This window comes from Chamaea fasciata, unplaced genomic scaffold (genome assembly GCF_029207755.1).
Source record: "Chamaea fasciata isolate MVZ Bird 193981 ecotype frontalis unplaced genomic scaffold, bChaFas1.0.hap1 SCAF_19, whole genome shotgun sequence".
Classification (NCBI taxonomy): domain Eukaryota; kingdom Metazoa; phylum Chordata; class Aves; order Passeriformes; family Sylviidae; genus Chamaea; species Chamaea fasciata.
Window position 1 is genome coordinate 2,264,821 of NW_027094104.1, and position 22,664 is coordinate 2,287,484.

Below are 22,664 nucleotides of genomic sequence, written 5' to 3' on the forward strand. Positions count from 1 at the left end.
GTTGAGGGAGCGGGGTGCGTGCCTGTCACTGTGCTTGCACAGGAGTTTTGGAGCCATGGCTGGAAGGGCTGTACTGCTGATTCAAAGCTGGAAGAAAGGGAGCAAGCAGATCTTGATGTTCTTCCAGTGTTCCCAGACTTGCAGAAAAACTTGCAGTATGTGTAATGACTTTTTAAAACCTTTTGGATGGAAGTTACCTTGACCTGCTGATTCAAAACTAACTTCAGCAGCTGCTGTGTAATGTTCTCCAGAATTACTGCTGGGACAGAAAGTGCATCATCATCATCATGTGATAGAGATAATTCATTTGCTTTTTGGCCACAGACAGAACAGAAACATTTCAACTTCACTGACTCTTTCACACTGATATCACCTATGCAACTTTTTCCAGATAATATCAGACCAAAAACCTGTTTTGAATGAGAAGACTCATCTGCCTCATCTGTACTAGCATAGATGCAGCAGTGACAGGAGACATTATCCATAGCAGTAAATTTTAGAGAAATCTTACATATGATTAGTTGACTCAGGGGTAAGCAGGGATCTGACTGCAGGAACTTGGCCTGAAATACACCCCCCACTGAACAGTTCTTCTCGGTGTTGTGTGTTAGTTTCTGGTTTGCTTTGGTTTTTATTTTTATTTCCTTTGAAGCAGGAGTGATTAGAGCCTGTCTGTCTCCCAGTTGTGAGATTGACTGTGCATGCTTATGTCTTCTGGTGAGTTATGTAATCCAAATCAACGCAGCATCTCGCCCCGAGTGTGTTGCCTTTTGGATCTGAATGAAGTAACTTACATATTATGACCCCTCATGATGCAGAAGCCCTGAGAGATGTAATTAATATTGATAGAGAATTTTGAGATTTTCCAGTCAGACATGTCTAAAACCACATAAACAATAATTATGTGGTGGTAAATGACAATATCACGTGTCTTATGGTACTATGGATATTGCTGTTTTCAGCTTTTGATATGTAATGCCTTACACAATCCAGATGAACAGTGGGGTTGATTTTATCTAGACTGCAGAACTCATTGCTTTAGGAGATTGTGGAGGCCTGAAAACTGGAGGAATTCAAAAGGGAGAGCAAGAGATTGGGCATTCGTACATTAAGAATGCTGGGGCCAGTGCTAACAAGCAGTTCTGCGAAGTTATGAACTGCTTGCCTCAGGATTTAAGAAAAAATTTTCAGGTGAGTTTGGTCACACCAATCACTAGGTGGTCTCTTGTTGGCTTCATCTTGTCCACAGTCTCAGGAATGAGAGATAGCACCGGAGCTTGGGCTGATACAGGACTCGCCAGTCTGGGTCACAGCCTGCCCAGCCTGTTACTGCAGCTGAGACAACTGCCCATGCAGGAATGTGCAACATGCCCAATGCTGGATCAAGATTAAAAATAATATTTTCACCTAAAAAAAAAACAACAAAAAACACCTGTGACTTTTTAGAGTGCCTCAGCTTCTTTCCATTAGTCTTAATGCACTGCCATAAATAATAAAACAGGAAGAAGCAGAGCTGGAGAAGGCTCAGTCTATAAACATGTCTCTTTGCATTAAGCCTTGTGGCGTAATGGAGGGCATCTCCTGCCACCCATGCTGTCTCGTTAATCATGTAATTATCTCCCTCACTTTCAGTGCTGCATCTCCCTCCCTGTCAGTGCTGCTGGTAATGGAGCTTCTATTTACCCTGGCTGCTTTCTGGGGAGCAGCTCTGGTTTCAAAGCCAGCACAGTGGTATATTTTGAATAATTTAGTTCCGGGTCGCTTGAACACTGTCTGTAATTCCCCAGCTGACACTAGAGGCTGATTTCTGGACGTATTCTGCCAGGTGGCTGATTTGGAGAGAGGCAGTGGGATCGCTCAGAGTGGTGGGATGTCGAGCTGGCCGAGGACTGAAGGCTCACTCAGTGGGTCCTGTGAGCTCCTCTCAGCTCCGGTCCTCCCTTAATGTCTTAGCGAGGACTTGCAGCAAGAAGCCCACAGGCAGAGAATGGATAAGGAAGAGAGTTGGATTGAAAATGAGCACGGAGACAGAAACATGAATTTGGGTACCTGGCTGAGCATGATAGGCTTCTCTTGCAAGCTGTGGGTCAGAAATTACTGGAGTCTCCGAGTGTAGGATTTGCTTGGCCTATGGCAGTTATGGACCAGGGGTGTGACCTTTGTAGAGTCAAGAAGTTCGGTGTGGTGTCCAGCTGGCTTTGGAAAGTTTGATAGGTTTCTGCACCTGAAAGCTCTCCAGAAGGACATCTGTGTTCACAGTGTCCCTGTGCTGCTTGGCCTGGTGGCTTGGCAATCGCCCTTTGCCTTTGCAGCCATCGTCCAGCCACACTCTGAGTTCTGCACAGCCCTCACTGTGCTGGATCACACAGACACACGGGTGGTGCTTGTGCCCTGTCCATGTGGAGGTCACAACACCACCCGAGTCTGTGGGCTCACTCCAGCAGTCTGGGCAATACCAAGGGTCAAACCTGGCTCCAAGCCCTCTTTCCTGTCTGCCTCAGAACTGAGTAGTGGCACACTCCTGAATCTTGCGATTCTCTCATTCTTGTTGAATCTGTGCTTCCACTGCGTTTAGATGAAGTGCTTCTGCAGAAGGTAACAACAGATGGTAGCAATGTAGGTCCCTTCCTTGTCTTTATGCCTAAGACACTAGGAGAAATAAATTAGAACAGAAATGCCTCTATAGATTGGCCAAGTAGCTCATGAACATGGTCTTTCAGGGTATTCTGTTCTTCAGGGAAAAGGGAATCTTATACCAGCCCCCTCCATCTCCACTTTGCCATGTGCTGCCCGCAGAGACACACTTACCTAAATGCAGGTGACAGGCCCTCTTCTCTGGAATGCCTCCTGGCCTAGGTGAGGGCTGAGCTGGGCAGCTCCGTGCTCTCGCTGCAGCTTTCCTGGGGAGCAGGTGTGTCTGGGAGCGCTGCTTGGTGAGGGAGTATCCTCTGTGCTTAAAAGCAATCTGGCTTTTGAGAGCTGGGTGATGTTCCCAGCCCTCGGGTTCACCTCAGGTCAAAGCAATCTAACATGCCCTAAAGGGCTGCTGGACAGCCCTTAATCACTTTATATTGTCTGGGCAGTGGTGAGTAAATGCATTATTTACAGGGGAGGCCGGTGTGCGTCACTGGAGCCAGCAGTAATGTTTTACCAAGTGTGTTCAGGCGACTCAGCTGAGGTGACTGTAAAGGGTAGAGAGCTGGATTTCGGGGTGGAGGGCTATGCATTTACCTCTGACCGGCCTTCCTCTCTGCTGGATCGGGGTTTCTCACACGTGCTTCTCACCTTTGGAAGAGAGAGCAGGATGATTAAGCATCCCTAGATTGCAGAGAATATGCCACCTAACGTCTGAGTTCCATCCAGCAAAGCTCAGAGGGGTTTCTGAAATCCTTACAGAAGAAAAGATGCTGCATGCAATTGACTTCCCCTTTCCAGTGGAAAAGGGCCTACATGGAAGTAAGAAACAGGCCAACTGTCGAGAGCTCCTTTCTGGTGGGAAATGAACCAGGAGTTGTCATTTCTATACAATAGGGAGGAGAAGCTAAAGCTCAGGGCAATTTCTTTGCAGAATCTCCCAGTCTGGAGCAGAGCTGGGGTCAGTGCCAGGAGGCCTGACGCTGCCAGGCCAGTCTTTCCCAAAAGTGAAGACACTACCGGACCTTAGAATGATGCAGATTTGAAGGAACTGGTCCAACTCAAGGCCAATTTTCAAATTAGATGAAGTTGCTTGGAGCCTTGCCCACTGGAAAGACAACTGTGGCTTTGCTGATGTCGAGACAAAGCCCTTCAATGAGGGAACTATGGGCGGTAGCAAACTCTGTCCCTGCAATCCGAAAGGCAGCCAAGGATCCTCCTGTTGTGCCCAGTTGAGCTGTTGACTCTCCAGCTGCCCCGATACTCTCGAGGGCTCTTTGCCATGGGGAGAGGAGCAGCTGGCTGCGCTCTGTGAAATGTCTGAGTTTTCCCAAGATACTCATTGTCTGTCTGCAGCACCAGCCTCCACCCTACTTGCTCACTCAACCGTGGCTGATGTGTCTTTAATTAAAGAAGAGGAACAATTTGAGATTTCATTCTCTTTCCTCAACCGAATTTCCTATTTTCACCACAGTCTGTGAGGCCCCCCTCGCCTTACTTTTGGCTTGTAGTTTTGCTGTGGGACCTTTAGTTTGTGGTGTGTCTCCTCTAATATAAGGAAGAAACAGGAGCAAACCAGTTTGTTTTGGGCCAGGGAATTAGGATCCTGGGTCAGATGGCTGCTGTGGTCATTAACATATTTACATTTTTGCTCAAGAGCCTGGTCGAGGATCAAGGGAGTTAAGGGTGATTGTCATTGAAATGCGGAGGAAACCTTGCATGAAATTGCCGTTAGTGTTCCGTTGTCTGGGGGGAAAGAGGGGGGCAGGCGGCTTCCTCATCCCCGGTCACTTGTCAGCCCGACTTCGTGCACAGGCAGAAGGACGTGCGCAGAGGGAAGGCACCTGTGGGGCTGGAGCCGGGCTCAGCACAGCCCCGCTGCTGCCTGCGGGCACTGCCTGTCCTCGGGCGAGCCCCTGGTGCTCGGCTGGGCTAGGGGAACAATTGGCCCCCAAGGAGATCGTCATGGATAAATGCATGAAGCGGCTAGCAAAGGTCAGTTGCCTCTTTTATAATTGATGGAGCTGAGTGTTTGGAGTCTGCTGTCACGTGTTGTCGCACTGAGGCAGCGTCACCTGGAGTGCTGTGTGTAGTTTTGGGCATCACATTATGAAAAAGCTGCGTCTTTAGGACACACTCTAACATGAAGCTGTTAGAGCGTGTCCTGAAGAGGCCACGAGGATGATGCAGGGTCTTGAGGGGAAGCTGTGTGACGAGTGGCTGAGGCCGCTTGGTTTGTTCAGCCTGGAGAAGAGGAGGCTGAGGAGAGACCTGCCTCACTGTGGTCTTCAACGTGCTCGTGAGGGGCAGTGAAGGGGCAGGTTCTGATCTCTCTGCTCTTGTGACAGGACTCAAGGGAGCAGCTAGAGCTGAGTCAGGGACAGGTTTAGGTTGGATATCTAAGGGTGTTTGTGCCCTGGAACAGGCTCCCAGGGCTGTGGTCACAGCACCCAGCCTGTCCGAGTTCAAAAAGTGTTTGGACAATGCTCTAGGGCACACGGTGGGATTCTTGGGCTGTCCTGCATAGGGCCAGGAGCTGCATGGAGCATGGACGACTCGATGATCCTGATGGGTCTGTTCTAACTCTGCACATTCTGTGGTTCTGTGATTTGCCACGTGTAGGGACACAGGACATGCAGGACCTGCTCAACCCCTTGGATTTGTGGCTAGCTGGGATACCAGAGTCAGGGTTTGAAGTATTGGTGTGGATTTTGAGTGGTGACAGATGAGATTTTTATATGCTTTTTATAGACAAATTTTACGCAATTAAAAATTTGTTTAAGCATAAGTGAGAGGACTTCCTTACAGCTGGGGTTGACAGTAAAACATTCTGCTCCAAGTTACGGAACCTGTGCTCTGGCCCTGCGCTGAGGTATTTGAGTTTCGATGTCAGTTGTCCATTGTTCATCTCCTACCCTCACATTGTTCAGATCCACTGTTTTGCTTCAAACTTATTTTTAATTGTTATCATTAACGCGGTGCCAGAAGATAATTATATATAATAACATGGGAGAAGAGGAGAGACTCAACAGCCAAATTACACTACGGAAAACACCAGCTACCTTCTACCACTGCTTTGATTTTTGTGGAGCAAGCTGCAAGACTTCAGTGAGCTGAAGGAGGAGTGCTGGTGCCTGTTGGTGAGAGAAAGAAGCAGATTTCACCGTAGCCACCACACAGCTACAGCTTCAGCTGTGCCTTTGGAAGCCAGCAGCCAGTAACAGCAACATCCTGAGTGACAGGATATATCAGCTCCAGCACTAGAGTCTCTGAAGTCATTAGTGTGTCCTTGTGGGCTGGTTTGAAGCTCTGAAGCCGTTGTGTAATTTCTGTTCTTGGTTACAAAATGCTTCTTTTAGGAAGCCTCTAAAGCAGAACAAAGTCTGGGGAAAGTGGTGTGTGATCTCAGCACTTCTTTTGTTCTCTGGGCGCCTGTGTGCTTTAGCTCTGTATCTCCTCTGCCCTTTGAAGGAATGGCCACGTTCCCTGGGGCTGCAGCCCTTGGTCTTTCCTACCAAGTCAATGAGCACACGGCATGGGGAGATCCTCACACTTTGGGTGCTGACCCTGGCCCTCAAAGAAGAGAGGTACTTAAGCCTTCAAGGAGCAAATGGTTTTGTCCTAGACAAGCTCGGTTCTGACATTTTAAATATCAAGATACAGTTCAAGTGGTGCAGTTAGGAAAGATGTTGGTTAGCTCAAATGTTTTGGGGAAACAGGCATGAACAGAGCAGTATCTATGGGGTTGCAAGTCTTAGATCTGTCCACTGAATGACTCATCTCCCAGCTTCTACAAATTCCCCTTGAGAAAGGTCAGCGCAGGTACTGTGCTAATAATACTTTATTTCCTGGGTATGTGTGTCTGGGATCGGGCACTACAAACAGACTGGCCTGGGAGTCACAGCGAGAGCCAAAACTCATCAGAGCTGAGCCTGAGTGCAGAAGCCCTGACTTTTGGGGAAGGTTTTAGAGTTTGATCTGTTAACTGAAAGCATCAGAGTGGGCCGGAATAGAGGAGCTAAACTTCTCCAGGGATTAAAATATTAAGCCTTTGTTTAACAGTAAACAGCTGATGAAATCCACCTTTGGCTCTGGGTGCCATCTGTCAGGGAGGTACATCCAGGCCACCTCACAAGGGCAGGACAACCTTTGGCAGAGAGCAGGAGAGAGTGCCCAGCTCTGGCTGTCCACAGGTCGCTTGGTTTATCTTGTTTTGTGTGATCCAATTGGCCCAGCAGCTCCTTCACCAAGGGGCTACTGCTTTGACCAAAGGCAGAGAGCCCTACTGCAGCAAGGAGCTGTGACCTCCCCTGCTCAGGTTAGACAGCTCCTCCTCAGCCAAGCAGCTGGGGAGAGCAGAGCAGCAGGACAAAGGTGGCCAGGCCAGAAGGAGACGGAGCCAGATCCTTGCACATGGGCACCGCAGCCTCTAAACAAGCAGCCCATGCCTGAGGCTGGTCTGTTTTAGAGCTGCTCTGCTCACTGCAGAGCCGTGCCAGCCCTGCTGCTGGCAGGCATCATCCTCTGCCACATCCACCTCCCCACTCCTCCCTTGCCAAGGCAGCCTTTACTCACTGTGTCTGATCGAAGGCCCGGCGCCTGTTCAACTTTTGTTCTCCATTAGGAAAGAGTGAGGATTGTCAGGACCTTTTTGGCTCTGCCAAGGCCCTATTATGTCCCAAATGTTTCCATGAAAAGACTCCCTCCTGACCACCCTGCCCCTTGACAGCCATTCAATCCAGCCAACAAGCTTGATATCATTATCTACAAAAGGAGGCCAGCAAGCACCAGCTTCCTCACAGCCAAGTTTGGGAAATCAAAGGCAAAATCTCCCAGCAACAGAGAGCTGGTAGCGATCAGACTGCACCAGGGCTAGTGCAGGCTGGTCTGGCAGCTTGCAGCCACTAGTTTTCCAGGCACATCAGAAATGTGCTTGGTGTGGTGCCAGCACTGGCTTTGTCAGGGCTGAGGCTGTGCCCTGGGAGCTGGCAGCCCCTCACAGAGTGCCCTAGAGGCCACTGGAACAGTGGCAAGTTTGGACAGCCTTGTAAAGGTGTCTCCTTTCATCAGTGGCATTTCTAGATTAGCCACTTGGGCTCAGGAAAAACAGTGAAGCTTTTTGGTCAGAGTGGGATTCACTCCAGGTCTCACCTGCGACTTTTCTTCTAATGACCCTCTGGTTTACGTTCTCAAAATGGCATGTGGCTGCCTCGGCACTTTTAGTTTGAAATGGTGTTCATCTGCTTTGCTCCCTGTCCAAAGATTTTCTTTCCCAACTGTCTTAAAATAGTCCTTCAGCAGTGAAGGCACTTACCATAGTGAAGACCTCTGCAGAGATGATCTGGAAAGGTGACTGTCAGAAGCACTGAGCACGGAAAGGGCTTGAGGAGGGATGGCATATTCCTGGGGTGCAATCGTGTTAGGAAATAGAGGAGTAAAACTGTTTTCAGTGCATTTTATCTCACAGACTGCATCTCTGATTTGCTTGATGTTCCAGATAGAAAGAGACATAAAAAATAGACCAGAGAAATCATGATGCAGAGGGAAGGAAGGTGAAGGGAGCTGACGTGGCTGAAGCTTGGGTGGAGATGGGGTGGTGGTGTGGATGATGGTGCCTGGACTCACCCCTCTCTGCAGCAGGGTGCTTTCCAGCGCCTGGGTGATTGCAGGGAAGTGTCACCAAAGCCTAGAGCTGCCCCTGGGTCCCTGTGGGTCTGCAGTGGGTGATGAATGCATAGGAGGACAGAATTGTGTGTAACGTGGGATTGTTAATTGTGGCACTCTCCCCTCCTGTCCCAGTTTGATCCTGACAACACTGGCTACATCAGCACTGAGAAGTTTCGCTCCCTTCTCCAGAGACACGGCTCGGAGCTGGACCCCCACAAGCTGGAGGTCCTGCTAGCCCTGGCAGACAGCAACTCCGAGGGGAGGATCTGCTACCAGGACTTCGTCAACCTGGTGAGTGCTCTGGCCTGTCAGTCCTTGGCTCTGCCTAGAAACACGGGCTGTCGAGGGACAGCGTGTCTCTCCTTCCCTCCCTGTATTAACACCAGCGTTTGCTACATCACATTCTGCACGGACTTCTGAGGCATTCAGTGGCGACTGAACGCTTCAGAAAGAGTCAAGTTGTTTCTGATTTTTCCAGGGAAACAAATTTGCATGGGAAGGAACTGTGGGAGCTGTAGTAAGATCGTGAAGCAGTGGCTGCTGGTAGTTTAGAGGGTTTTGCTCTCAGTATAAATTGCTAGCTGCTCTAATGAGCCATTTGTTTGCGAGCAGAGGTCCGTCAGTCTGGATGTCTCCTGTTTTATCTAGAGATTTCACCACTTCCAGACAAAAATATATAGATAATGTTGTGTTGACGTGCTAGGTGGAGTCACATTGCACTGCTGGAGGCATCAACAGCAACGGGGGATAAAGTGTTTCTAGGTCACGTTCCTTTTATCCCAGGTGAGGTGTCTCAGAGAGCATGAGACATGATCTGGATGCCTCTCTATCTCTACTGATGAGTCAATTAGTGAAGGGATCTGTTTCTTGTCAAGGCAGTTTGTTGAGTCAACACAATTGCAGACGTTGTCAGGTGCCCAGGACGGCTTAGAAATGTTGTTTGCAAGATATCTTGGACACTGGCCATTCGGGGGCTTTGCCTTGTTCTTTCTCTGTCACTGAACATCTGAATCCCAGCAGATGTAATGCAATATTAATATAAGTCTGGGTGACAAAGTCAAAGAGGAATGGAAGTTGGTGACATCTCTGAGGTTTCTCTGGAAAGCTGGATGCGTCCTTGATGCAGAGTACAGAAATTTGCATCTCTGTGTGTTCTGCAGACAACGTGGGGATTTGATCCCTTCGTTTGTCACGGTCACTCATGCATGTGTTCTTGGTTTAGAAAGAAAGTGTCTTGCATATGACCTGTTTTCACATTATTCAGAAAGCATGATACATGGCCCAGCTGCCAAGGACCCAGGTGACGATTTCCATCAGGCTGTGGGCAGTGTAAAGGTGAAGTTACTTTGTTGGAATGACATAAGCCTGCTGTATCTGACCAGGCTGTCTTGTAAGCCCCTTGTCTGTGCCTAGGTACACAGTACAATAGATGCAGCAGCTCTCGAACAGATCGCACAGTGTGAGGTTTTCCTCAGCTCCAGCATAACAAACAGCGTGGTCCTCGGTGATCAGCAGAGTATTTATAGTAACAGCCGCTTGTTCCACAGTTGGGGATATTCAAAGTTCTGTGCAAGCATTCACTAATTGGGCTGCACAACACTTAGGTAGCAGGAAGAGGCATCCTCAAATTTCTTTTACGGAAATGGTGGCCTGGGGCCGGCCAGCACGTTGGCAGCAGGCTCAGGAATAGAACTGGGCTTGTCCCTCTCTCCTCGCTCCACAGGGCTCAGGAGCAGCACAGGCTAATGAGAGGTAGGTGGGAGGTGAAATGCTTGGACATTCTCCTCCTTTGGGAATAGGAGGCCGTGCCAGCTCACAGCCAGCTGATGTGGTTTCTGCAAAACGGCACATTTCCTTCACTGCTATTGAATGACTCCTATGAAGAAGCCATTGATTTTCCTGTCATCAGCCCCTCTATCCTCGTCTGCATTTTTTGCACTTTCTAATCGATAGGCAATGCAAATGCCAAAACATTAAACTACTTACAAATGACATCTCTCTTCTCACTTCTCCTCTAGTTTCTATTGATTTCCAACATCCAGACTTTTTTTTAGGGCTCCTTCTCTTTTCCCTGCCTTCTGAACTTTCTTTTGAACTTCCTGATGGAAAGAAACAGTACAGTTGATACAGCTTCACTGTGAAATTAGGGATTTCCTTCACCTCCTAGCTGTCAATCCTCAGTGTGGTGGTGTTTTAAGTGCGTGTTTGTGCTTGATGATCATTAGCTCTCTCTGCTTTAGGCTCAGATTAATTTGTCTGTTTCAGCAGCTTAGCAAGAGTTGACCTGCTGCCAAAAATGATGGTGCTGGGTGTGGGGATGGAAATGCTTACCTTTTACTAAACCAGAGGCTTTGCAGCCATGGCTCTCTGTATGTATGGTTTTCCTTTTCTCCAGCATCCTTATGAGCGCCAGGAGCTCTGCCTGCTCTCTCAGACGTGGTGATCCCCAGCCTAAGGACTGCTCTTGAGCGAAGCTGTGTTGTCCTGTGATGTCCAAAATGTTTTGTGAACTTGTAAATACATCAAAAATGTAATTAGAGGACTTGTCACCTTAATAACAACATCCATACCTATGCTTGCTCTCAACACAGCAAAGCAACCTAAATTTATGAAGCTGAAACTTTTAGAATATGAGACTAGATCCCAGAAGGCACTCGGGAAATAAACTGAGAAATTAATAAATTCAGGGAAGATGAAAACTCCTGGTGTGATCTGAAAAAGGAAAAGGCTCAAAAAGATCCAACTCATTGGAAATTACTTCTCCGCTGTGTATATGAAATTCAGCTCGTGTAGTTGTAAAACACAGTGCTGCAATCATGCTCATTTCTGTTTCTGCACTGTGGTTTATAGTAAGGGCGCAAAGCAGTTTCAGATGGGGTTTCTTATGCTGTCTGAGACAGCGCAGAGTAACAAAAGTGTCTCCTGTACAAGTGGAGATATCTCGTGCATCTCTGCTGTCTGGTTGCTTTGCAGCATTGTGAGAAGAGGTGCCCAGAGAAAATTCTGGCTGTGAATAGCATGGACCACAGGAGGAGATAATGACCCAAGGTGTTGAACTAACTTTGCTACTTTCAGAGAAGAGGCAAGCCAGGGGGTAATTATACTTGAGATGTTATTTGCTGGGATTCTTGCTAAACAGCAGTTGCTGTTGGCAGTCCTGGATTACTTCACATAATATCCTGTGAACTGTAATAGCGCTGGCAGTAAAGAGTAAACTCTAAGACAGAGTTCATGTGACTTGGGAAAAGCAAAACACTGCTGCTTCCAACAAAAACGTTTAGCTGTGGCTTGTAGTAACTTGATGCTGATGTAGCATCTCAGTAATGAGCAAAATATATTAACTAATTAAATGCACATCCTTTATTTTCCAGATCAAGAATCACCACCTGTTTTGCTTTCCCCGGCCTTGCTGGCTTCTAGGGACAGGCTAATTCTGCCTCATTTTTAATGTGAACAACAGGCATTGTTGAAGCGCTGTGTAACAATGTTATTTGAACCACAGTGTTAGTCTTGTCCTGAAAGCGATGTTCTTTCAAATAACCTTGAAATCTGAAAGCGTTTTACCTTCTCTATTGGAAGTGCTGGAAGGCCTAAGCCTGGCACGTTTAATAGGAATCTGTCAAAACCTTGAGCAGGGCTAATTTTTATTTTTTTTTTTTTATCTCTCCCTTGAGTAAACTACTGCTTGGCCAAACCAGATCAGAATGTTGGTATTTGCTATTCGGGTTTTTTTCCCTTTGATACTGTTTGGGAAAGTGCTACCAGGTTGGCCCAGAGGATGTGAACATCTGTGACAGATGAACCTAATGCTGAGATACGCATTTTGGGAAAAGCTGTCTCTACCCACATTAGCATTTTGTAGAAGTGTGGGTAGAGGGAAGGAAATAAATGTGAATCTTGAAAGCAAAATTGATTGGAGAGGTTGCATTTGTAAGTAAAGTGGGTTATAAAACTGGAGCTGGCAGAGGCTTTTAAAAAGCTTGTGCTAACTTCTGATTTAGTGTCTCTGTCTTGGAGGATCAGAGCTGGAGAGCTGAATGCATTGCCTGTCACAGAGCTGCGTGTGTTTAAAAATAGCTCGAGACCAGTCTCAAAGATGCCAATACGTAATGGGCAGAAATCCATGTTTTTCAAAACCTTCTGAGTCAGGCTGAATAAAACCATAAAAGGGTACAGTGCCCCACACAAGCCCTGAAACTGGAGACTGGGAAATGCTACATGACTTGGCTATTGATTATCTGAGGTAGCCCCAGTATTACAGATATCCAAGGAACACAGAGAAATTGGTCTGCCAGTGGGGATGGACAACTTTCTTTGCAAGTTGTAGATTATCCCAGAGTAATTTTAGAGTAAATTTTTGTTTAGCCATGTGTGCTAAACAAAAGCGGGGCTTTGTGCTTCATCGAAGTTTGTCACTGTGCCACTCTGGACAGTAAAGACTCTTTCTAAATGTTGATGTTTTCAGTGTTGACAACAGGTTCAGATTTAGGTGGGAAAATTTTTTCTTTTGCACAGAGGTATCAAACCCAGCCCTTGAGCAGAGCTCTAGCACTAAGCCTTGGTTTGTTCTGTAGGGTGATACCAAAGGGTGGAGGTGGCAGCACCTGGGTACCAGTCAGCTCAGCTTGGCTCTTCTGCAAGGGAAATTTCTTTCTCTCTGCATAATATCATTTTGCAGGCAGGAGGGACTAAGGGAATGTGTTGTTCCTCACTGCTACCTTCTCTCTCCACATGCTGTTTGCTGTACCCATCTAATTGTAGCTTTAATATCACACTTACTAAAGAAGTCCTAGATTGATTGTGTGAAGAGAAGTGGGGTGGGCTGCCCTGGGCTCCTGGAGCCATGATAATGTGCAGGCCAACAATGGGCCTAGTGTTCTTTCAACTGGTGATTAAATACTTGGCTCATAAATACCAATATTATGTAATTCCAAAATCAAGTCAGCAAATTGTGACCATATGCGAGACTCTGTTTGGGAAGATTTGAGTCTTACAAAGTCAGCCTGAGGAACAAAATGGACTTCCCATCAAGAATTGGTGAGAGCAGCAATAGTGACTTAATCCTCTGTCTCTCCTCATGCCCGTCTCCTCCCAGCTTGATCCAAAGGTCTGTGGGGTCATGTAAGTAGGGCCAGGGCTGCTGTGTTTGCTTAAGCCCTGGCAGTCAGCTGTGCTATCCCTTTGGAGATATCTCCTCCTTGGTGCCATGGGCAATGTGTGCAGGTGGGGATGTCTCCTTCCTGAGAGGCCTGGTTTTAACAAGGACTCAAGACATCCACTCATCCACATCTTGTGGGATCCTGGGGGCTTTCCAGCACGTCTGGCACACTCCTGACACCGTGTCCCTACCTCTTTGGGGCATAAAACCACTCCAGGACTGTAGTGTGTAGAGGGAACCTGGACCTTCTTTCCATATCCTTTCCTCTAAAGTAGGTCTGGAAGATATTTTCATGTCCCTTCCATGTTAGCTTCTGTGTGGGGTGTGAAAGGTCCTGTGATTTCTTTTCCTCTCTGGAAGGAGGAAAGCAGAGCTTTCTGCTGAACAGTAGTCCAGTTTCCCACCTCCTCAGGAAAGTCAGTGGAGGCTTGGGTCATCTGAGGTATGACTTACAGTGATCCTGCAATATTTTGGTCTTAAATCTAAGGAGACCTTTCCCTTCTGTTTTGGTTTCAGTATGTTGAGGAATACCTTCAGGAACAGCACGGTGATTAATTTGCGGTGCCCTGGCTGTTTCCTGGGCCCCATGGGCAGCACCAGCATTATTGCAGAGAGGACACTGGACTGATGGGGCTGTGCTGAGTTCAGGTGTCTGAGCTGAGCCAGTCCTTTGTGTCACACTCAACAGTAACAGACGAGTTCCGGGGTGCCTCTGCTAGGATCCTCTGCTCAATAGATGCAAGGAAATCTTTCTTAGGAGCCTAACCATGGACATCAGCAGCCTTTGGAGTTTCCTGCCCATCTCCCTCCGCAGTCTCTGCGCTGATGAGGTGATCATCTGCTGGGGGTGACCTGCACTTTTTGATGCTGAACTGGAATGATGATTTTCCTTGACTCTGGAAATGATTAGACGTTCTACTGAAGTGCTGCAGCAGGGGAAAGCCCTGACTGTTTTGTGGTAGGCAGGAAATCCCATTTATCACTGTAACTGGAATAAGCAGATCAGCAGCTCCAGTAAACTGTCTGGTGTCTTCAGGCAAGTTCATAGTTTCAATCTGAATTTATTTTTGCCCATAAGAGGGGAAAAGCCAGAGAAAAAAGAATGAACTTTGTGAGGGAGCACATGCAGAACATCTCTGCAAGGCAGCTCTGAACTAACCTCGAGCAGAGCTTTCTTCTGTGCACATTCAGTGAGGGCATTAGGTAGCTAAAAGTATCTTTGAAACGAGCTCTTACCTTCCAAAAGACATTTCCCACATGCTAAAGAAAGCCTTGTACCTGTTGGATGTTTCTCTATGAAAATACTGTCTTTCAGTATGAGCAGGCTTTCTTAATGCAACAGAGGACCACAACAATTTTTTTCCCCTCAACTTCCCTAGTTTTAGATACCGACTTTTGGATGATAGAAAATTGAAGAAGACTGAGAGAGAGAGACTTTGTGTACATTTTTTTTCTTCTTTGTTTTCTGCCTTTTTTTTTCCCTGAAATGTTCTTTTACAAGTGTTTTCTGAATGAACGAAGGAAAGAGAGAGCAAAGGAGAAATACCAAAGTGGAGAGAGTTGTTAGGGTAAAACATCTTCTCACTCAAACAATTCAAAGAGGACAACAACAAATTTTTCCCCAGTTTTAAAAAAATACAGTAACACCAATTGACAGTCCGTGCTCCTCTTTGTTGGAGGGACAGACTGCAAATGAAGGCTAAGGAGGGACAGGCAGAGTGGGTCGCAGTGCCATCACCTCAGATGGCCCCTTTCCTTCCTCCAGTGATTAACAGGAGGTGGCTCCCTGCAATGATTACTGTGTTTAAGCAGCTTGGTCCAGCTTGGAGCAATTCCCTGACTGCCTGGGCACTGAGAGCACAAGCTCTGTGCTTTGCTGGCTTTTTTATATCAGCTGAAACCAGCATGATCCAAGACAACTGGAAGCCGAGGCTGCTGAGTGTCATGTCTTGCTTGGTTCTGGGAGGCTGGAGGTGCTGGTGGTTGAGCAGTTAGCGGTTCTCTCAGAAGAAGGACCAGGCTGTCGTGTTTGCTTTGCTGCCTGTTACAGTAGAAGGTCCCCCTGCAGCAGCCTGTGTACACAGTGAGCCTTTGGAGCTCCCTGCCAAAGATTCAGCCAGTACAGACAGCGGCTCTAATGCAGCAGGTTTGTTTGACATCAGGGCTAATTAACAATTACACAAATCTTGGAGCAAGCTCTTTCAGACCTGGTTTGTTCCCCCGCCCTCAGCAAGCTAAGCATAAGATTCCATCTGCCTAATTTGCAAGTGCAATTGCTTTAATTCTTTAATTATGCATCCAAACTGGCAAAGTGTATGCTCAAAAAGATAGCTAAATCTATGCATGTAAGGTGATAATGCATATACAAATTAGCTGTAAGGCCGTGCCATTTCAGAACCTGCCCCCTCTGAGGATAACTTAGGAAAGAAGCCTTGTAAAGACTTGCAGGCTTACAGGAGCTAAGATGGCCTGTACAGGTGATTAATTTGTTTGTTTGTTGCTGTTGCTCAGGCAGTTTTGTTTTACACTAAGAGATAATTTTCTTTGCCCAGAGCTAACTCCTGCCACAAGGGGTGGATGTGCTGTCAAAGTGCCTGCTGCTACCTTTGAGAAATTTTTCTGCCCCAAGACTGCGGGGAAGCGTGATGGAGCAGGGGGAGCAGAGGGAAGGAGGACACAGGAATGTGGACTGCGATAGCCGATGGTGAAGGCAATGCATGGAAGGCTGCAGAATGGGCCACGGAGCTCCGCCTCTGCTGAGCCTTGAGTTCTGCCCTGATCTCATTTATTGGCATCGTAATTGGGCTTTTCCTTGCACTCCAAGTAGGTCACCCTGTCATTGTCCCGAGACTTGGCTCCTAAAGCTCAGCCTGGTGGTGGCTTTCCTGCCTACCTGCACCTGGCGCTGCCACACTGGCGCTTTTCCCCCGATGATTGCGCCTGGCCTTGCTCTGTACTCACGGTTTCTTCTGTTCCCTTTTACCCAGATGAGCAACAAAAGGTCGAACAGTTTCCGCCAAGCCATCCTGCAGGGGAACAGGAGGCTGTGCAGCAAGGCTCTGCTGGAGGAGACGGGGCTGAGCCTCTCGCAGAGGCTGATCCGGCACGTGGCCTACGAGACCCTCCCGCGGGAGATCGACCGCAAGTGGTACTATGACAGCTACACCTGCTGCCCCCCGCCCTGGTTCATGATCACCATCACCATTGTGGAGGCGAGTACCCTCCCCGGGAGCCCCCCACGCTGCCAAAGCCTCTGCTGGGACACAGTGAGGGGTAGAGAGGGACTCGTTCAGACCTGGACAAGGACAGACGTGGAGCTGGTGGCCGTTTCGGTTGCCTGTTGGGGCGTGTTTAAGTGGAGACTGTGATCCTGTCGTTGGAACAATTTGTGTATGGGACTACACAGTCTAGGAAACTAGAGCAAAACTGTTTGAGGAGTGAAAACAGGACAGTTCTTGAGAAATGGATAAGTCAATGGAACTCGAAATTTCTATATAGTTACCACTGTTCTGTGAGTGGAGAGAAAAAGGAGGGGAGAGAACTTCTGGGTTAAATATTCTGACCTGCTCATGTGTTGCCCAACTGAGATTTTTGCACATTTGCTGAGTAATGTGCTCAAGTAAGTACAGAGTAGGACATGACACTGGTAGTAGGGTGCTGACTGGGAGCAGGTTCCTCAGACTCAGGGGCTGGTGTGTTACAGAAGATCACAAATACAATTATATCAGCGTGTTGCAGGTTCCTCAAAACAGGGAATTTTGATGCTGTGTGAAGCTGTCAAACGGGGGAAAAGCTTTTGTATATATTACTTTTTCTCCATTATTTCGAGCTAAAAGATACCTTTTGGTGAGAAAAGGCATTTGCTAACCAATGGATCTCTCTGCTCTTCTAGGTTGCCTTTTTTCTTTACAATGGAGTGGTCTTAGATAGATTTGTGCTGCAAGTCAGCCACCCCTTGTACCTGAAGAATGCGTTACTGTACCATCCCCAGCTTCGGGCCCAGGCTTGGAGGTACCTAACCTACATATTCATGCATGCAGGGTGAGTACTTACAACAGTTCAGGTTCCCCAGAGAGAAAGAGGAAGTGACAGAATCAGCTCAGAATGAAATTTTTAAGACTCAGTTATAAATTGTGTGTAAAAATCTGAAGGTGTCGCGGAGTGTCGGGCAATGAGGTGCAAACCTTCACAGCTCTCTGAAGGGACAAAGAGCTGAGCAGATGCTGCTCTTCTCCCCAGCAGGACCACACTTTTCTTCTTACTGTGCACTTCCTAAAACCAGGTCAAAGCCCGGTGTTCCACTAAAGGAGCTGTGCAGGTGGTAGAACAAGTCTGCAAAGATGCTGGACTGGTATTTAAAAACTACAGGGTGTTGGAAAAGTCAGTTAAATTCCCTCTGCCTGGGATATGTCCTCACTCAGTGATGTTGGTCCCTTCTGTAGGGACTGAGATCATGCCTAGAATGCTCCGGCAAGCCTGAACTCTCCTTTTGTACACACTGGGCAAACAGCAGTGTTCCTGAAGAGCTGACAATCTCAAGTGACCCGATGAACAGAGAATGGCCCACCTCATGCAAAGTGAAGGTGCGCAGTAAAATGAATCCTCCTTCATCCCGTGGGAGGTGTGTAGCAGACCAGGGAAGAATATACAAGGTGTGGGGATTTGAACTCTGTTCTTCTCAGCTGTGCTAGTCCTCACAAAATTCAAATAGACTTAATTGTGTGATGTTTGTGATGCCATGGTGATGAGTAAGTGTCACTGGAAAGTTCATCCCTGTACAAAACATTCTACCCCCTCTGAGCAGTTTCTGAGATCATTATCTTCACACATTCCTGGCAGATAATTGCAATTTTCTTTAATTCTGTCATTGAAAAATGACAGTAACAAGCCTTTTAGCAGTAATGTGAAGTTTGAAACTGCATAAGGACCCTTTGTTCTTAAATAGAAAGCCTGTATTTCCATCAGTCAATGTTCTTCTATGAAAGGCCAGAAAGATCAAGTTGGTCTTTGCCTTTTTCCATGTGTCTGATGGAAGACATGCTGATGTCTTTTCCCTGCCATGGAATAACTTCCTTGGTGTGTAATTGCCCTGGAGCACAAGATGTGCCTCAGATTCCTGGATAAAAACAGACTCCACCCAAAGGGAAGAGTAGGGAAAAGATTTTAGAAGAAACTTCTGAATGTGGCAGCATCTGTCCTCTGTATGCTGAATCCCTCCCAGGAGCCCATATTACACAGATTTCATCCCGCAAGTGGGGACTGCTGGGCTTAGACATGAGGCTGGTTACGTAAAATGAGAAGTGGAGATTTCCATCACTGAAAGTATGGGGGGAAATGGGCTTGTAAAAGAAAGAAACACTGGATTTTAACTAATGTTAGTTAATTCGTATTTGGGCTCTCTTTTGATGATGGTGGTGTTTTACCGTATCGCTTCCATGACTACCAATTGCATTAGGATCCATTGGAGGAGAAACACCTGCAGGAGGACAATTTTCCAGCATTAAATGCCTTTCTGTGGCACGCTTTCCAGGTCCCCCCTGTAGCAGGCAGTTCTCTGTCATTCTTCACACTCCCTGACTAAAAAAATCCCTCCGGTTTATTTCACCTCTGGCTGGCTCAGAGCGGAGCAATGGAAGGTGGTGAGCAGGGGACTGTCATGATGGATTCCAAGCCCTCCAGCTACACAGCCTTTAAAACAATGGAGAGTCCCACTGGAACAATAAACCTTGTGATTTATCTGCAGTATCTGGAGTTAAGCTCAATGTTCCTTTATTTCTAACTTCTCTGTGTTAAGCTGCTTTCTTGTGAGGAAAACAGATAAATCTTGGAAAGGTAATAATGTTTTTTAGTGGACACCCATCATTCTCCTCTCATTTTCAAATGAGAGGCTAACACAATGCCATGGGTCTATTGTTACCCTGCTTCCAGCTGAGACTTTTAAATGGTAATGTGGACTGCTCCCTAATTTAGTGCACTCGGTCTTTTTTTGAAGAGCAAGTGGCAGCTGGAAGGTGTTTGAGAAGGCAGCAGTTGCTAAGGCTTGACTGGCTGTGCCTCTAGAAAGATTCCAAAAATGTCCAGGCTGTGTGTTGGTTCTGACGGAGGGAGCTTTGTCAAGGGCTGAAAAGGCAGAGTTGTAAATTCTGCCCTTCTGTTTTCATGGAAAGCAGACGTTGATATCTGAAGCCCACACATTTGTATCACTGCCATAACTAATGACTTGCATTGATGCTTAGTCCCATTTGTTTGGTCCCAGGGAAGAAGAAAGTCCTTAATAAATCAATGAAATTGTCATTTCAAGAATGACACATTCAGCACTGGCAAAGGGTAATTATATTTTATGGGTTCTTATTGACTCTGGTGCCTTCAAAGCTCTTAGCGTGATGGGGAAGAGAAGTGAATGGGATTGCTCCTGGGAAGTCTTTTAAGAACAGCTGTGAATCAGAGCAGTCACTTCAGAGTCCAGGATAAACTTTGCTGAGCTCTTACAAAAGCTTCCTTTGAAAAATAAGACCCAGTACTTTGTGTGGAAATGTCAGGTGCCACCTCATGATGTTGACTGTGTGCCAGCCAAAGCTTCTTCCCTCCCCTCTGTGAAAGGGCACTTGGGTGTATTGACTCATCTCGGTGATCTTGGTTTGACCTTTGCTGGTTGTTCCTAATTTAATGCCCTGCGTTCTGTGAGCCTGTGGGATCAGGGTGAGTGCTGACCATGCCCAGTGCCTTCAAAAGGCTTGAGGAAGGTAAGAAAAGAACTCGGTTACATGCAGCAGTTTCCCATGATGAAAAGTCGCAGTGCTGAGTGTATTGTGCAGGAGAAAAATTCATCTTTGGAGAGGAATTCAATGGAAACAAACTTATTAAAATATGAGGAGAGGATTGTTTTCTGCAGTATCATTTCTAGCACTTTTTTGCAGTTCAACCTTAAATTCTCATTTATGAGACTGTTCTGTCATTACTGCATCTCACCATCAGTGTTTTTCTCTGCTGTATATGGGAAATTGCTATGGTAACGTGAAAAAGATCAAAACAGTGGAAATGCATGTAACTTAAACCAAAGTTTGCTAGTGCCTGCCTGTGAGCAACCCTTTTCTTATATAAAATGGGATGTATATTTTCAAGGCATTAGGTACTTTGCTCTCTTTCTCCCTAAAGATGCTGGCCTTCTGTGTTAAGGGCACCACTGTGTCGTTTAGATCCATTTGTTTCGTAAGCAGGTTCTCTTCATACAAAAAGCAGGATACCCTTGGCTCCAGTGGAATGTCACCACTCAGTGAGGTCACAGTCCTGCCAAGCCCAGGGTAAATGGGCACTAGCAGAGTGTTGAGGACCCTGCTCAGGGCCTGGTGCTGTTATTACCTCACTGGAAGATCCTACAGAGGAATCTCTGGATAGAGCTTTGAAAAGTGGCAGGACAGGTTTGTTAAGTAGTCTTGATTAAAGCAACAGAGAACTTGCTTTGAAGCTCTTGATTCAGCTCAGGGGGAATGTGCTGCACTGGAGTCTTTACCCAAAATGCACATCTGAGCTGTTACACTCTGCCTGCAGGCTGCAAGTGGCCCTGCACAGTGTGGTAGTGGGGCTTTCTGCAGGAGTTCCCTCAGCCCGGCTTTTTCCTGTGTGTTCCACAGGAGTTTTGCTATTGACTGTAATGGGAACAAGGGCGGGTGAAGAGAGAGCATCAGTGAGTACATGTGGGCACCTGAGCAGAGACCAGAACGCCCTCTGCTTCCCATGCTGACCACTGAAGTGGGCACAGCAGAAAAGGGTGAGGCTCAGACAGCCCATACTGTGAAGCAGCATTGCAGCACCAGGAAATGGCAGTTCTCTTGAACTTCTGCGCTCACCTTGTTCTTAACAACCACTCCCCTTCATGGCAGTGTGATGTGTGCAGGAAAAAGGGGAATCATTAGGAGGGGAGAAGAGAGGAGCAGGTAAAATTTCTGGCTTCTCTTCCAGGCTCTGCTGCCATCTTGCTTTTTTTTTTTTTTTTTTTTTTTTGACAAGTCATTTAACTTCTTCAAGCAAAGAAAAAAGAAGAAAGTATCTGACTAAGAACCAAACATTGTACAATGTCTTTGGCTGAAAGGAGCTGTGTGGATAAAGATAAAAGCAGCAAGGAGGGAAGAAACACTGCAACCCTGGTCTAATGTTTTCTGGAATCACTGTTTTTCCCAGCGTTAGTCTACTTATGTGAATTGGGCGCTATCAGATTTTCATTCCAAGATAGCTGTGTCTCAGTGGTCGAGACAGGAGATGAAGAGTTGGGAAAGGGGACAACTGTTGTTTTTCCTTGCTGCAGGATTGAACATCTTGGGCTCAATGTTGTCCTTCAGCTCTTGGTTGGGGTTCCTCTGGAGATGGTGCACGGAGCTGCGAGGATCAGTTTTGTGTACGTTGCAGGAGTTGTGGCAGGTAGGTGACACCCCTGCGTGCCCAGGTGGAGAAGCAGTGAAATATCTGTGCTGACTATTGATTGGAGAAATGTTTTGTGATATTCGCGATTAGGAGAGGAGCATTCACTGATCTTCTGTGCATTGAAATCCTTTTGAGGCTGGACACAGTAAATATGGTAAAAGTTGACATCTATTTCTATGTAGCCATAGACTCTGTGTTTAGGAGACCTGCTAAAAATGCACCGACTGCCCGTTGTTTTAAAATAGCCTTGCTTTAGATGATCTTCCTGAATGTGGAGTCATGCTGGTCCTGTGCCAGTTTTTCCTCCATTTGTCCTGTCTGTCACCTTTCTAAAGCCTAAGTAAGCAAGAAGTATTTGGTCGTAGATTGTGAGCAGTGCACAGAAATCTGGAAAATTCATTTCATCATTAAGCCCTGGGGTCTGATTGATTTTTAGTTTGTGCTGAATTGCTTTTATTTATGTTTGGAATTTCCAGCAGTTTGGAGGTGATGGAAGCTAGCTGACAATAGATCAACATCTAATTAAAACAGGAGGAGGGTGTGAAAACAACCAAGAGCTTTACAGTGGAATTCAGACAGCGATTGACTGCCTTAGTTCAAGATTTATGGTGTTTGTTTGTTTCCAGCCACATAACTATTTTTTTTTCCATAAAAAGCAGATGAACCCTTTGTAGAATGGGCTGCATTGGGTACTAATAAATCCTGCATTCCAGGAGAGACACTGTGGAAAGAATAATTGGACTAGGACACAGGACTAGGCATGGTACAAACAGCAACAGTATTTAAT

At 46.8% G+C, this 22,664-nt stretch overlaps 1 protein-coding gene across 2 annotated transcripts in view; it reads left to right on the forward strand.

Moving 5' to 3' along the window:
- The window catches only part of RHBDL3 (rhomboid like 3), a 60,725-nt gene that overhangs the window by 28,072 nt on the left and 9,989 nt on the right, over positions 1-22,664 (forward strand). For both annotated transcript variants that reach the window (XM_066200666.1, XM_066200667.1), the window contains 4 exons: positions 8,434-8,592; positions 16,447-16,671; positions 17,352-17,500; positions 21,762-21,874. In XM_066200666.1, coding sequence (XP_066056763.1) covers positions 8,434-8,592; positions 16,447-16,671; positions 17,352-17,500; positions 21,762-21,874 — 646 coding nt within the window. The remainder of the gene's footprint in view (positions 1-8,433; positions 8,593-16,446; positions 16,672-17,351; positions 17,501-21,761; positions 21,875-22,664) is intronic.